Raw genomic sequence first — 14,790 nt, forward strand, 5'->3', positions numbered from 1 at the left:
TTTGTTTAGGGAGTCTATTTAACAAGCTGTCAGGGGTAATTTGGAGAGAGGAGAGACCAGTACAATAAAGATGTTGTAAACCTGGTTCGACTCCGGGTAGTACTCCAAGGTGCCCAGCAGGTACAACTCAACAGACCGCCGGTCAGCGCAACCGAGCACGGCGGGTGAGAGGAGAACCCTTTCGAATGCCAACAGCTGAACAGACCGTCGCCCTCAGGACGAGCACGGCGGGTGACAGCGTGGAGAGCGGCTTCGAAACATAACTGGCGCAGTCGGCAGGATCTGCTGTGGCTGAACTGGAGTCTACGGGAACGACGACGGCGACACTACGAGCCTCGTCAACGACGACGCCTGACCGTGACAACCGCTTGGAAAGCCAATTCGTGAAGACGCTCCCAGCTTCTTGAATCCGGCGCAAGGGGACCCACCCCAAGGGACACCAGCGGCAGTCAGGCGAGTACCCCTTTGACATCTGCGGGCGCATGCTATGTCAAAGCCCTGGGTTTTGAGGAGCGATTGCGCTAAGGAAGGAGGAAAAATGGCAGAGGGGGATCAGAGTGAAGAGTTGGCAGCCGCCGGCAAGGCAGGCGAAGATGAGGTAGACTCCGCAGTGGAGGCTACGTCAGAGCAGTTGGCACTACTGCAATTGCAACTAAAAATTGTAGGGGCCCAGAAAGAGAATCAAAAATTGATTCTAGAAACAGAGCGATTGCGCTATGGACAGAGCGTGGAGCTTAGCGATAGCGGCAGCACCGTCGCGGCGAATGCTGGAACAGATGAAGATAGAAGGCTAAAATACGCGAGCCTATTGAAAGGCGTCCTGGCACCAATGCCGAATCAAGAGCAATTAGTGCCTGGATGGTTTGAGGAGGTGGAGGCGACCTTATGCTCGTACGACGTCCCGACCGAGTGGTGGGCCGGACTGGTTTTACCGAGGCTGAGCGAAAGGGCGCGAGGGCTCCTCGTACGGTTATCAGCAGACGAGAGGAAAAACTTCGCGTCTTTGAAAGACAAAATTCTTCGCGGACTGCGACTGTCAGCCGCAGAATACAAGAGATTATTCTCGTCAAGCAGCAAAGAGGCAGGAGAAACCTGGGAACAGTTCTCCGTACGACTAGAGAATTATCTCGACTATTACCTAGACAGCTGTAAAGTGCGCACCATTGAGGAGTTCAAACAGCTGGCGGTGACAGACCGAATGAAGGAATGCTTAAGCGCCGATGCAAGAGCACACGTTGCCTTGAGTGAGAAAGAAGGTTTTCTCAAACCTAGTGACCTCGCAGAGCTCGCAGAGAACTTCGAAGAGAGTCGGAGGTGTAGGTCAGCAGTAGGACTAGCTGCGTCCGCAACGGCAAACCACCATGCCGAGAAGCGAACCGCTACGTCATCTCAATTGGGAGGCAGCACGGCTGAGAGGCGTCCCGGGCGACAGTGCTATAAATGTCACGAGAGAGGCCACTTTGCAAGAGAATGCCCGAGAAAAGAAACTGTCTCAACAAAAAATGGAAGTAGCAGTCGCAGAGGCAAAAGACAGGTTGTTGCTCGAGTGGAAATTCCAGTTAGCGAGGAGATGGCGACAGGGAGTGACAGGCGACAGAACGAGGCAGGCGACAAACGTATTGTCACAATAGAGAGCACGGGTCAGCAGCTCAGAGCTTTGGTTGATTCGGGTGCCGATGTAACTGTCCTTCGTAAGTCACTTTGCCGCGAGTATGAAGGCGCGGGGTCAACACTGAAGCTGAGAGGAGCGTTTGGGAGTGAGGTAGTCGCCGAGCTGGCTTACGTGCCATTAAAGGTAACGGAGGGTGCTCCCCTAGTGTCGTTCAACCCGTCCGAACGAGGAGTGCTGTGTGCGCTTACCGATGAGCTAGTCGCAGGCGTAGATGCACTGATTACGCCAGATGACTACAATGAGCTTCTCGAGGAGAGAGCACTAACACCAGCAGATGAGTTAGTAGCTCTGGAATCAGATACAGATGAACCAGACGGGCCAGATACGGGACACGCTGATGCTGTGGCGTGCGTCGTCGAGGCGGAGCCTGCTGCCAGCCAAACCGAAACGAACCAGACAGCAAGGCAGCTGTTCCGGAACGCTCAGCTTGCCGATGAATCGCTAAAAGAAGCATGGGCTCAGGCTAAAGAAGGCTCGCATGGCATGCTTATACGGGACGAGCTGCTGTTCCATCGAGAGCCAGTTGCTGGACACGAGTGTTGTCAATTGGTACTACCTTCAGAACGGCGCGCGGAGGTTTTAAGGTTGGCGCATGATTCAGCGTGGGCAGGGCACCTGGGCGAACGTAAAACGCTTCAGAGAATAAAGGGGTCGTTTTACTGGCCAGGCTTGGCCAGAGATGACAAGCAACACTGTCGTACATGCCATGCATGCCAGGTAAAGGCCCCTGCGCGCACTCTCGATCGTGTGCCGATCACACCCCTCTCTAGACCAGACAGCCCGTTTCAAGTCATCAACGTTGATTGCATAGGGCCAATTGAACCACCGTCTGCGCAAGGGCACCGTTACGCGTTGTGCGTTGTTGATGTTAACACTCGGTGGCCAGAGGTCGTATGCTTGCGCGCGCTGACAGCGAAGGCTACGTGCGAGGCGTTGCTACAGATCTTTGCACGCATGGGTATACCGGAAACGGTGTGCTGTGATCAAGGCACAAACTTCACGGCTCAGTTAGCTAGAGAGATGCTGTCCAGGCTTGGAACATGCCCAAGGTTCTCCACGCCTGACCACCCGCAGAGCAATGGACTGGTTGAACGCTGGAACGGTACCTTCAAATCCATGTTATTCCGTATTGTGGAGGAGCACGGCAGGGACTGGGACAAATTTGTTCCATTTCTGTTGTGGGCATACAGAGAGGTACCTAACGAAACGACGGGCCGCTCTCCGTTTGAGCTGATGTACGGGAGGGTGCCAGTGGGGCCTCTTTCCATCTTGCAGAAGTCGTGGAGTGGGGACTGGTCCGTCCCGGACTCTCTAACAATCCCAGCTGAGGAATATCTTTCGGAGCTGCGCAAACGGTTAGCTGAGGCACATGCAACAGCTGAAGGTAATTGCACAGATGCTCAGAGAAAGTATGCGAATCGCTACAATCTCCGCGCGACGGATAAACAGTTCGCGGAAGGGGACGAAGTGTTGTGGTTGGAGAAGGAAGGCCAAGGCAAATTGATGGGAAAGTGGATAGGACCGGTCAAAGTTGTACAAAGGTTGCGGCCCTACAGTTACCTAATCGAGTTGGAAGGCGGCACACGTCGGGCTGTGCACGCCAACAAACTCCGAGCTTACCACGCACGCGTTAATGTTGTAGGCACATTTTTCGAAGGGGACAGTGACTTCGGCGACGTGCCCACATTCCCAACACCGTCTGACGAAGGAAGTAGCGTGTCGGGCGAAGCTTTGAGCCACCTTACCCAATCGCAACGGGAGGAGCTGACCGCGGTGCTCGCTAAGCACGGACAAGTGTTTGGTAGTAAACCGGGCAAGTGCACCGCTGGCATGCACAGAATAAGGCTGAAGGCAGGATCTGAAGTGGTAGCCGGACATGCGTACAAGGTACCAATGGTGTTTCGGAAGGAAGTGGAAAGGCAGATTAACGAACTGTGTGAGTGGGGTCTGATTTTTCCGGTAGAGAGCGCCCATGCCCATCCCATAGTTTGTGTATCTAAGAAGGACGGCGGCATAAGGCTCTGCTGCGACTATCGCAGGCTCAACAGCGTTACAGAACCGGACGCATTCCCCATGAGCATACCTTCGGAGCTTTTGTTTCTGGTGGCAAAGGCGCGTTACATCACCCTCATTGACATGCTGAGGAGATATTGGCAAATACCGTTAGATGAGCAGTCTCAATCACTGACGGCGTTCGTAACGCCGGTCGGGCAATACGCTTGGAAAGTGATGCCTTTCGGGCTTCGGAACGCTAGCTCCACGTTCCAGCGAATCATTAACGAGGTATTAGCACCACACAGAGAGTATTCCTGCGCTTACATTGATGATCTCGCCATATTTTCCGAGACGTGGGAGGATCATCTGAGGCACATCGACAATGTTCTAAGTTCCGTAGCAGCTGCGGGATTCACTGTGAATGCAGCTAAATGCCGATTCGCAAGAGGGGAGGTAGAGTTTCTTGGTCACATAGTAGGATCGGGTAAGCAAAGCGTGAATCCTGCAAAGGTCAGCGCTATTGAGGAGATTCCCCCGCCACAGATGAAGCGGCAGCTGAGGAGTTTTCTCGGGTTGGCAAACTACTATAGACAGTATGTCCCTGACTACTCGCGTATTGTTCTCCCGTTGACTAACCTGACGAAAAGGAGGACCCCTCATCGGCTACCTTGGGACAGCGAGGCACAGAATGCGTTCGAGAGCATTAAAGAGTGTTTAGGGCGCGCGACATCGCTGTATGCACCAGATCCTAGTAAGGAGTTTATACTATCCACCGATGCCTCCGACTACGCCGTAGGAGCATGTCTCGCACAGTGCGACGAGGAGGGGAACGAACGCCCGATCGCATTTCTAAGCAAGAAGCTCAGTCCGACCCAGACTCGGTGGGCCACAATCGAGAAGGAAGCCTACGCGATCATATGGGTACTGAGTAAGCTCGAGGCTTGGCTATTTGGTGCACAGGTGCGTGTGGTAACGGACCACAACCCCCTTAAGTACCTTACGCTTACCAGCCCGCATAGTGCCAAGTTAACTCGCTGGGCTCTCGCTCTCCAAAGGTTCAATCTTACGATCGAACATAAAAGGGGCACTCATGCCAACGCCGATGCTATGTCAAGGCTGGTGGCGGCCAACTAAATGGAGCTAAGCGCATCGAGGGAAAGGTAAAGGGCCTAAGAATGGTTTGGGCTTTGTCATTGCGTGCGGGCGCGGATGGCGGGGGGTATTGAACCTGACGCCAGCCGCGTCGCGTTGTTCGCTTGTGTGTTGTGTGTGGCTGCAGTATAAAGACTTATGCAGCACACTTGGTGGGGAGGTGTTGCGCTCATCAACGCGACATACCACACCGTCGGCTTCTGGACTGGCGCCTGCTCGTCGAGAGCGCAGCTGCGGGGCATGCACTTGAGGGCCGGAGCGCGGTGCGTGACTTTTCGTTCATTTCCCGTGACCCTGGATCGCGGATCGCCTGGCTGGCGCGGATTTCAAGTCGCCGACGCAACCCCGCCCGCAAGACGACTCCGGATGTCCCGCGTCGGCAAGGTCAGCAGCACTATTCGAACCGCAGATCATCCACGGTGTGTGGAGGTGTGTGTTTGTGTGTGTGCGCGCGCTGGGCTCTTGTGTAAAGGAGCCGCGGAGGGCAGGAAGCTCATTCCCACGGGACTCGGGCTGTCCGGCAAGGACGTACGTGACCACGGCAGCGGATTTGAACTCTGGAATGTGCACGCGTGAGGTTGTGCGTACAGGATGACGGGAGTGAGGAGGAACTGTGCTGGAGCCTATTGGCCCCGCCCAGAGAGTTTACTGCGTCCCTATTGGCGCAATGATAGGGGCTTTGTTTAGGGAGTCTATTTAACAAGCTGTCAGGGGTAATTTGGAGAGAGGAGAGACCAGTACAATAAAGATGTTGTAAACCTGGTTCGACTCCGGGTAGTACTCCAAGGTGCCCAGCAGGTACAACTCAACAGACCGCCGGTCAGCGCAACCGAGCACGGCGGGTGAGAGGAGAACCCTTTCGAATGCCAACAGCTGAACAGACCGTCGCCCTCAGGACGAGCACGGCGGGTGACAGCGTGGAGAGCGGCTTCGAAACATAACTAATATGGTCTAATGTTTTCTTTCTTAAGTAACTTTCTTGACTTAGAAAGCTAGAATTTGCAGCATTGTTACCTCGGTCCCTGTTCTAAAAAACGTATATCTCAAATTTTTTTTATATTTTATTTGTGTGAAGAAATTTTGCTGCTTTTATGCATTTTTAAAATTTTAACTGCAATTTTTTTCTGGTAATCTCTTTTTTTTATCACCCATGCAATAAAGATGTTAACCCTTTCGCTGTCAGGCGTTTCTTGCCGTGACGCATCCCCAGTGTCGGCTTCGTTTCAGGGAACGAGCATATCACAAACGAGCATGGCAATTTCTTTTTATTATGATTGCTATACAAATAACATAGTCAATGGAATATGCACATTTCAGTGTTCTGCAGGTGTTGTTAATTAACAACATCATCATTATCAGCCTGATTATAAATTAGATAAATGAGAATAATATAACAAAAAAACTGCTGATACTTCTTGAGAGATTAAATTCGAGCTCGACTCGTATTTATAGTCAAAAGAGCCATCACTCGAGTCTGCAGTTGAAGGTCCCTCCATTGAAAAGTGTGCCCTCCGTGAATGCGGTCAGTAACTGCGCGCACGGAGGGCACACTTTTGGTGGCCCGCACAATGAAGATAAATGGCACGTTGTGAAATCAAGACAGAGGGAGATGGAAAGAGGCTAGAACAACTTCCTTTGCTGCTGCTAGCCGCAAGCAAGCGCAAGACAGAGCGAAAGCAGCAATCGAGTCACATGTCGACCTATTGGAGAGGCAACGGCGCGAGCCCCTAAACGTGGCGCGTCTAGCAGACCCGCTAACAGAATAAAAATAAAAACCTGCAAACCTGCAGCAGATGGCAGAACAACCCCTGAACCCGTAACCGCACACACGCACTGCGAAACGTGTGTGCCGCATGACCACTTAGCGCGATAGAGTAGCGTGCGCGGAGCGACCACGCCCCCTAGCAAAGAAGGTGGCGGGGGTGGGCGTGGTCGCTCCATACTCTTCAGTATATACGTACCAACACAACGCAGGGCGAAAATATAACTTGTAGAAAGATTTGACAGGTGGCGCAGCCTGTCCAAGTGCGCCAGCTAGTTTTGAATGCATGATAGAGAATGTACCGGTACGTTGGTGACACTATGGGGGGGAAGCGCAAAAACGTACCGGTATGTTCGTGACAGCGAAAGGGTTAATTGTGACTAATGCCATTCTGCAGAGAATTTCCTCCTCTACAATTTGCTACCATACGCTCCTGTAACAAGCAAGCTTTTGTAAAAATGAAAAAAAAATTTATGACACCACTCAAAAACACCTACTTTTACCACTGACAGGAAAGTGTTGAAGGGACTTTCCGGAACAACCACTGAGGCTGAAGCCCTTCTAGAGAGAGAGTGGAAGAGTGCCACTACTCACGGCACATGTAGCAATGTCACAAAAAAAAAAAAAAAAAAACTTCCTCTATGCTTCCCTTGATTTTGGTAGTTATTGGCTTTCATGATGTATATGTCATAGCAAGTCAATGGTAAGAAGAGTCAAACTTCAGTTAGCAGTTGATGTTCCTTCTGCCCATTCCTTACTTCTGTCCTTGTTTATCAGCATTGTAGAAGACAGTCAAATGAAGTGCCAGCTAACTTAATACTGCATATTAATGGATTGAAGTACAGAGCACTGCAGTCCCACTGCATCAAAGCATCCACACTAGTACTGAGGTCAAACCAAACAGTGTGAGTGCTATTAAGTGTGTCTTACCACAGCCCAGTTCTGGAACAGGTCAGAGCAGCATTGCATTCGTGGATCCTCGAGCTGAAAAGGCAGAATGGCAAAGAAAATCCATGAAGATAGGCAGAGGTGAGAAATACTGAAGTGAGTAGTTTTTTGTTTTCTAGCAAAAGCAAAACAATGCACTAAAAACTAACGTGTACATGCTTTTACTGTTAGATGCCCAACTAACAATGTGTACGTGCTTTTACTGTTAGATGCCCAACCAACAACTAGAAGAGAAGACATGATTAAATTAATTTAATTTTGTCAATTGACAAAATTTAAGTTAAATAAAAATATATAGTCACAAGATAAACAAGACATCTGTGACCAATCAGTAAAATATAAAATCAAAAACCAAAGATGAAAATTGTTTCTTAGGAAGTAATATTCACATTTAAAAACACAACTGCCTCAAAATTGTGCATCTTTTAACACAACCTAATAACCTTTTTTTTTTTATTGATAGTACCTGAATTTTTTTCCCTCATGGTTTAGTGCTCTGTGAACACAAAGTGTTCACAGAGCACTAAACCATGAAAGGAAGGATTTCAATAACTTAAACCAGTACTGGTATAAATGCTAGCGCACATTACACTGTTGTTGTAAAAGATATGTGGCCATTTATCCCACTAAAACAGATAATTTAGGATGCTGATGAACATTTTAAAAAAGCTACACTTTTGGTACATTTTCTCAGAGCGGATAAAACCTGAAAAAAGCACAGTTTAAGTTTGCTAACACACATCTGTTATGGTTATCAGTCCTTCCATCTCAAGCGTCCCAAGTGTGGCACTTGACCATCTCGAATTTTCTAAAAACATTTGTGGTGCACTCGAGCCCACTTTTAATGGCTGCAATTATAATGACCTATTGCTTTTTATGAACGATAGTGGTGCTACTGTCAAAATATAGACTAAGGCTTTCACACTGAATCCCAGATAAAAAGGTTCGCAGCACTTTGCTACAATGAACGAGTAAGCGCCCGCAGTCAAACAAGCTTGCTTCCCGCCAGTGCGCTGATTGATGAGCGTCTCCTAGCTCCCGTCGCCTTCTCATTGAAGGCAAGAGTCACCCTAAAGACAATAAAATCTGGCATTCTAATTTCAATTAACCACTAGCCAAATGCTTCCCGACAGGCTACAAGGTCAATCAGTGCTTAGGAGTGTGGCGGCTCAGCAAAGTGTCTAGAATGAAAGAAGAAATGCGATAAATGCAAGGTCACGAGGATTTGCCTTGTTTGTGCACCCAGTTACTAAGCATGCGTTACCTTCCCAACTGCACCTTTCCCTCCTGCACTGTTACAGAGTCCAGTCAGAGCGCAGGCAATCTGCACCACCTTTGTGTGTAGTATAGTTGAGCTGCGCGCCTATTGGTCACCGCCAAAATGAAACAGTAAGTAGCCAATGGTTTTCAGGGAAACTGCCAGATCTCACCTTATTTTGGTCTATGCAACTCAACTTCCTCACTAATTTTTTTTCAAGATTCAAGAAACCAGTAGCTACACTTAGGTGTGGCTTTATTTAGAGGCCAATGCACTCCTCAAGCACTTTACACAAGGCCAACTTATACCAAATGCTTTGCACACGTTTCGCCGCCGGTAGCTTTGTCGCCGCATTCATACAACTTTCCTACCAGCAGTAGCCGGGAAAGCTGTAATCCAGGAGTTCTCAAACATTTTTGCCTCACAAAACCCCAATAGCCATCAATATGCATTAAGAGACCCACGCCCTCACAGTCAGGCGATTTGAAATGTACATGTAGACCTGTCCTGAATTTTTATTTTTTAGTATTTGTTTGCTCTCTGGATCTTGGCAATCAGCTTTTTATAAATGCCTATCTCACACTAAAGCTCAGACCTCTAAATCCAAAAGAACGCAGAAATCTAGCCACAAGAGCAATGTTTCACCTCAATCACACACTCAGCCAAGGCTCGACTGCTTAGGCTGCTCCCATAATCATTTGACAGCCTGCCCAGCTTTTCCTGGTTATCTGCTGCCCACCGCTCTAGTGGCAAAGTGACTTGGGTATATTTTTCTTTTTCAATAAATATGGTTTTTACGGTGCAAATGAATTCACCAGCGGCAAAACTGCACTCCGCACTCCCGACGCCATCGAAACGCACGACAAAATGCCCAATGAGAGGGCTTTTCTTCCTTGGCTCGGCTGTGTGGCCCACACCTTTAGGTGCCACATGGGCAAGTGCACGTACCTAAATATGTGTCGTCTTATGTGCCATGCCCCTTTACCAACTTTTCATCAGCTCTCTAGATATACTTCAGGATAGCACACTGCCAAGTTAACCCGGCAGGTTGCTGCTACTGGTGTTCCCATCAAAATGTAAACAAGCTGGCGGTGCGCAGCATCTTGGTGCAAAGCCCAAGGTCTGTGCTATGGACGGTGCCTAAGTTATGATGGTGCAAAACTGAAGAACGAGCTAAGATCAGCCTGCCCTGAAATGGGTTTCAACAAACCGTGCCCTGTGCCTGGTCCATACAAACAGCAAGAAGTGGGACAAGGAAGAAGTAAGGCGGGGGGGCAGTCCAGAGGGAGCTCACAAAACCTAGTTTGAGATATTTGCTATTAGTATTATCAGATCACTAAAGCCCCCATCTGCAGGAAGGCACTTGGCCAGGAATGCATGACTGCACTCAAAAGCTCAGAAAGAAGCTTGGTATGGTTTGCTTTGTAAATGCAGACATGCACAACAGTCCTTTAAAGAAATAAGCATCACTTTTGTCCTTTGCATTTTTTGGCTGTAATAGCAGAAGTCCACAGACTATGAATTTCAGATGCAACAAATACATTCAGCATGACTGTCAGATTCGTTGTAAGTGGGCTCGACTGCAGTTGTGAACAAAGAGAAAAGTAATCTGCCTTATCAATTTTGGCGAAAAGAAATTGGTTCTAATTGTTCTATATGTCTTGAAATATAAGGCTTGGTGCGAATACTAGCATTAAAAAATAATTTTTTTAAACATACATTTTGCATGAAACAGGATTCTCTACTTCTCTTGAATCTTCACACGTTCCTTCATACTCCAGTATAATCCACAGAATAAAAATACACTTTCTACAAATTTCATATTTATTTAGAAAGCAGCACTTCATTTCAGGCTCAATAAATAATTTGTTGAAATTGGCAAGGTGTTGGAATAGAAAAAAAACAAATTTTGGTCATGAACTGCACATCAGTTCGCAGGAAAAATAGCAAATATGCGAAAAACACCAATCGTCCTCAACTTTGGCTACAGACTCCATGTAGTGCCAGTGCAGCTAAAGATATCAAACATGACTCTATTGATACGGTAGAACATCGCCATAGTAGACTCGGATAGCAAAGTGAAACTGAAGTACCAGTTCATCTCCCATAGAGGCCTGCACATTTTTTCCCATCTATATTGACATTTTTCATAAAAATCAGTTACAGTAAAGTTCGTCTGGCCACGACGACATACTTCCCACGAACTGACATCACCGCATGCGGGCTGCCTAGGATCGCGAAGCAAACTTTTCTTTTTGGAAATAATAATAAAAAAAAGCATTACCCAATGTTTTTCTGTTTTTTTTTTTTATGGCTTTACCACTGGGCTCAACAGCTGTGAGGAGTAGCCAACTTTACGTAGGTCTTGGAGCCGAGAGAAAGCATGCGGCACGTAGGGGTCAAAAAAATAAAAAAGCTGGTTGTGAATGTGGAAGGAAGGCGGCGCCATCCGTTGAGAAAGCAAAGGAGTGAAAGTACAGTGAGAAATAAGGAAGGGAAGAAATGGTGGCTGCACATTCACAGCACTGTGCAACATGAAGCACAAGGCAACAGTGGCAAGAAGTGGAGATGCGGCAATGTGGGTTTGCCAGGCTTCATCGTTGTGTTAAATGACAGAAACAATGGAAGATGATACTTTGTTCATGCAAGGCTTTGGTTTTCACATGAAATCAAACACAGTTGTAATTGTAGTCACGTCGCCTTCATGCTTAAGAGGTACTTCACTTAAAAAAATCTTGACTGAAAAATTGACAAGGACGGATGATAAGAGAGAGAGAGAGATAAACGGTATTTTAGAGTGTTTTTTTTTCACTAAGCAACAGAATGCGCTCAATAAGTAGACATTTAATTACCAGACAGCATCTTCAGGAGCATGTCTTTGCCAACAACTGATATAGTAAAGGTTTTTGCCAGTCTGAGTGACTTTACTTTAAAAGGGCTCTAATGCAGTCCAAATTACTCTCAAACTTCTTTGCCTCAAGGAATCCCAACAGCTATCAATAATTGCTAAGAAACCAGGTCATGCAGTATCCTCTAAACAATTTTTGCTTTAAGGAAGAAAATTCTGTTCAAGTTGAGCAGCTGCAGGAAAGTGGACGGCTTTCACACTGGCAATTCAACGCATAACTACTCACTGCTATGATTATACGTTTGACTTATTATGCTGTAACCCACCTAAAGTGCCATCTCACCTGCCATGACAACAAATATTTCAAGCAAAAAATTGTGGGCATCATGACCAAGCACTGGTTGTCGAGTTGTGTGACATCACGTGACCACATGACATGGCTGGAGCTGTTAACTCGGTCCTCCCTTCAGAGACGAGATAAGAAGGAAATCGAACCCACTGGGATACTTAATTGGATCCTGTGTAAGACATGCAAGTCCTAGGCTACGCAGCCACATTTATAAAGCTTAAACCTGAGCTTTATATCTATGCCGCGTGGCCTTTCACATGATTGTAGCTTACTACGGTATTCTAATGAACATGTGCGAAATAACGACGATCCGCAAGCGGAGCTGCACATGCGAGCCATTATTGCTGTCGCATCATAATCCTAAAGGAGGGCATAAGTGGTGCCCTGCCAGTTTTTCATTGCATTCTCTGCCGCATGTGTGCACTTGAGTAGATATATAAAGAGAGCCTGTTGGCATGGGTGCTGATTTCTGCACATATATAGTAAAAACCTCGTTACAAGAGACACTCAAGGGATCCAAAAAAGATGCCTCTTGTAAGCAAGGTCTCTTGTAGCCAAAAATTCTAAAAGCACTGTGTTGATCAGTTTACTGCACATCAGCATATAAATGCATTCACATGTATTAACAAGAAATTGTTCAGGAAAGCTTAAAGAAATTATTCATACTAGCATGTATTTTTGTGAGTGCAAGAGTGTATTCCTTCCCAAATTCTGGAGGTAAAGCACTTCACTTTACAAGCCTTCCTGTAGCTCTAATACCTTTGAAGCCCTCTTACATGCTTGTCACCCTCAAGTGCTGACACTTTTCCTCTGAAATGTCCTCGTAGTCATCCTCCATGGCCTATGTGCCATTTACTTGCGCGAGAATGCACAGTCTGTAAGCTCTTCGGGAGCACACAAGATCCACATCTGCAGATACGAATTCCTCAAAAGATTCTGGTACCTCAGCAGTCTCTTCGATGCTCGCCCAAGCTTCATCATCAAGGAAGCTTTCCACAGTATTCATATATGGGCCCTCTTATATAATGTCACCACATTTAAAGCCTGCTTGTCTGAAACAATTTTTCACAGCTTCACTTTTTAGGCTATTCCAGACATCTGCAATCACCTGAACAGCAAAGTTCGCATGAATTACTATTGTACAGTCTTGCTGCCTGTCGAGCAACAGGCATTCTACGAACCTTGTTTTGTACAGCAACTTGACAGAGTGCATAATGCCTTTGTCTATTTGTTGAAGGTAGGGTGGAGAGTTTGGAGGTTAAACATAACTTTGGTGGCTTTGAACACGAGAACTTTGGTGCTGCAAGAAGCATTGTCCACAAAAAGAAAGACATCAGGATTCTGAGCTTTCACCTTGTGATCAAATTTTAACAGCAAGGAGTTAAAAATGCTGGATGTCATTCATGCATTTTGATTTGCTTCACAGGTGACAGTAATGCGATGCCAGTGGCTGAAACAATGGGGGTCGTTTTGACTTCTCAATCATGGGGTAGCACTCCTTATCAGTTCCTGACATATACAATAAAAAGGATGCTGATATGGAACAGAATTTAGCTAAGGGAATCTAAGTACATCACGTACGAGTTGTTACATTTCAGCTGCATTGCACGAGCCCACCTGGGTTGTGTCTCTTCTAAATAATGAAGAATTTACTCTAGGGACCTGAAAAAGTTGTCCTAAGTAAACGAGTGTCTCTTGTAACCATGTCTCTTGTATGCAATGTTGATAACATGGAAGACATAGAAAAACCAACCAAACCATTTTCAGATGTCTCTTATAACCGAGTGTCTCTTGTAACGAGATTTAACAACCCCCTAAGGGCAACCTACATTATTCCTCTGTATTGTTGAGCATAGAACCTGTGCATCATGGATGTTTGTGCACTGCAGTAGACCAAAGCAAATGTCAGGACATGCAACAATGTTTAATTGTGTTGTTTAATAACAAGAAATGAAAAATTTGAGCAAGCTTTTTTTTTTAAATGCCAGTTATTGTAGCTTCAACATTAGCAATCCCATTTACTGCAAATTGTGGCAATAGGAGGAGAGCACTTTTTACACCTATAGCATTGAATAGCATAGTCGTCCTCTAATGTTGCATTGCATTTGACTTCACCACTTTCTGCTGCTTGCGTCTTGGAAAGACTTCGAGGATGGCGAAAGTGATACAGCCAATAAGGTTGAAAGCAAGAAGAGAGTAAGTAGTCTGATATCATTTTTGTCTATGGTACTGAACTTTTGTAAGGGATCCTTATTACAGAGTAGCACAAAAAAATACCTAATACATATGTCAGATCCAGGAGTCCCTCGCACTGATCACAGCAAACTATATCTGTCACCCATATTTATGCCTCAACCTGAAGGCTAGCTACTCTGAAAAGATGGAGACAGCTATTTTGTTAAAAATTCTAGTAACGGGCACTCTTTTTTTTTTTTTTTAAGACAAGCAGAGGACAGAAAAAAATAATACTTACAGCTTTTGAATACGCTGCCAGAGCTAGCCGCAGTGACTTGATGTTTTGTGCACTAGAAAAGTACACAGTCATGTACGCATTGCCAAGCACACCTTCAAAAGAAAATGATCACATGTTTCAGACCACTAACGTCAAAATGTCGGAAGAGTTTCGACTAGCTAGATATGTATCAACTTACTCCACGATTTTCCGTCGACAATGTCGAGTTCTAAAGCTTCTTTTGCTTTTTTAACACTTTCAATGATGTTCTGAAGTCTCTCCTCTTCAGTTTCCCCAACTTGTCGAAGAACCATTGACATGTTTCGCAATGACACTTTGTCTTTTGTCTGTAAA

At 46.5% G+C, this 14,790-nt stretch overlaps 2 protein-coding genes across 3 annotated transcripts in view; one reads left to right on the top strand and one right to left on the bottom strand.

Annotated features, from left to right (window-relative positions):
• Positions 1–14,790, bottom strand: part of LOC146204198 (tetratricopeptide repeat protein 5-like) — a 62,805-nt gene that overhangs the window by 36,864 nt on the left and 11,151 nt on the right. For both annotated transcript variants that reach the window (XM_084589140.1, XM_084589141.1), the window contains exons 4-6: positions 14,636–14,783; positions 14,458–14,549; positions 7,512–7,565 (exon numbers count right to left, since the gene is read on the bottom strand). In XM_084589140.1, the coding sequence (XP_084445266.1) occupies positions 7,512–7,565; positions 14,458–14,549; positions 14,636–14,783 (294 nt within the window). The remainder of the gene's footprint in view (positions 1–7,511; positions 7,566–14,457; positions 14,550–14,635; positions 14,784–14,790) is intronic.
• On the top strand, positions 539–4,801 carry LOC146204199 (uncharacterized). The gene is made up of 2 exons (XM_084587536.1): positions 539–3,559; positions 4,628–4,801. The coding sequence occupies exons 1-2, from the start codon at positions 539–541 to the stop codon at positions 4,799–4,801; spliced, it is 3,195 nt and encodes a 1,064-aa protein (XP_084443662.1).

This window comes from Amblyomma maculatum, chromosome 1 (genome assembly GCF_055883805.1).
Source record: "Amblyomma maculatum isolate TAMU_Amacu chromosome 1, ASM5588380v1, whole genome shotgun sequence".
In the NCBI taxonomy this organism is placed as follows: Eukaryota; Metazoa; Arthropoda; class Arachnida; order Ixodida; family Ixodidae; genus Amblyomma; species Amblyomma maculatum.

Excerpts from the sequence above, each read along its gene's own strand:
- LOC146204199 (XM_084587536.1), top strand. The coding sequence starts at position 539 with ATGGCAGAGGGGGATCAGAGTGAAGAGTTGGCAGCCGCCGGCAAGGCA. Across the intron at positions 3,560-4,627 it reads TAGCCGGACATGCGTACAAG|GTGCGTGTGGTAACGGACCA; the intron begins GTACCAATGGTG and ends TTTGGTGCACAG.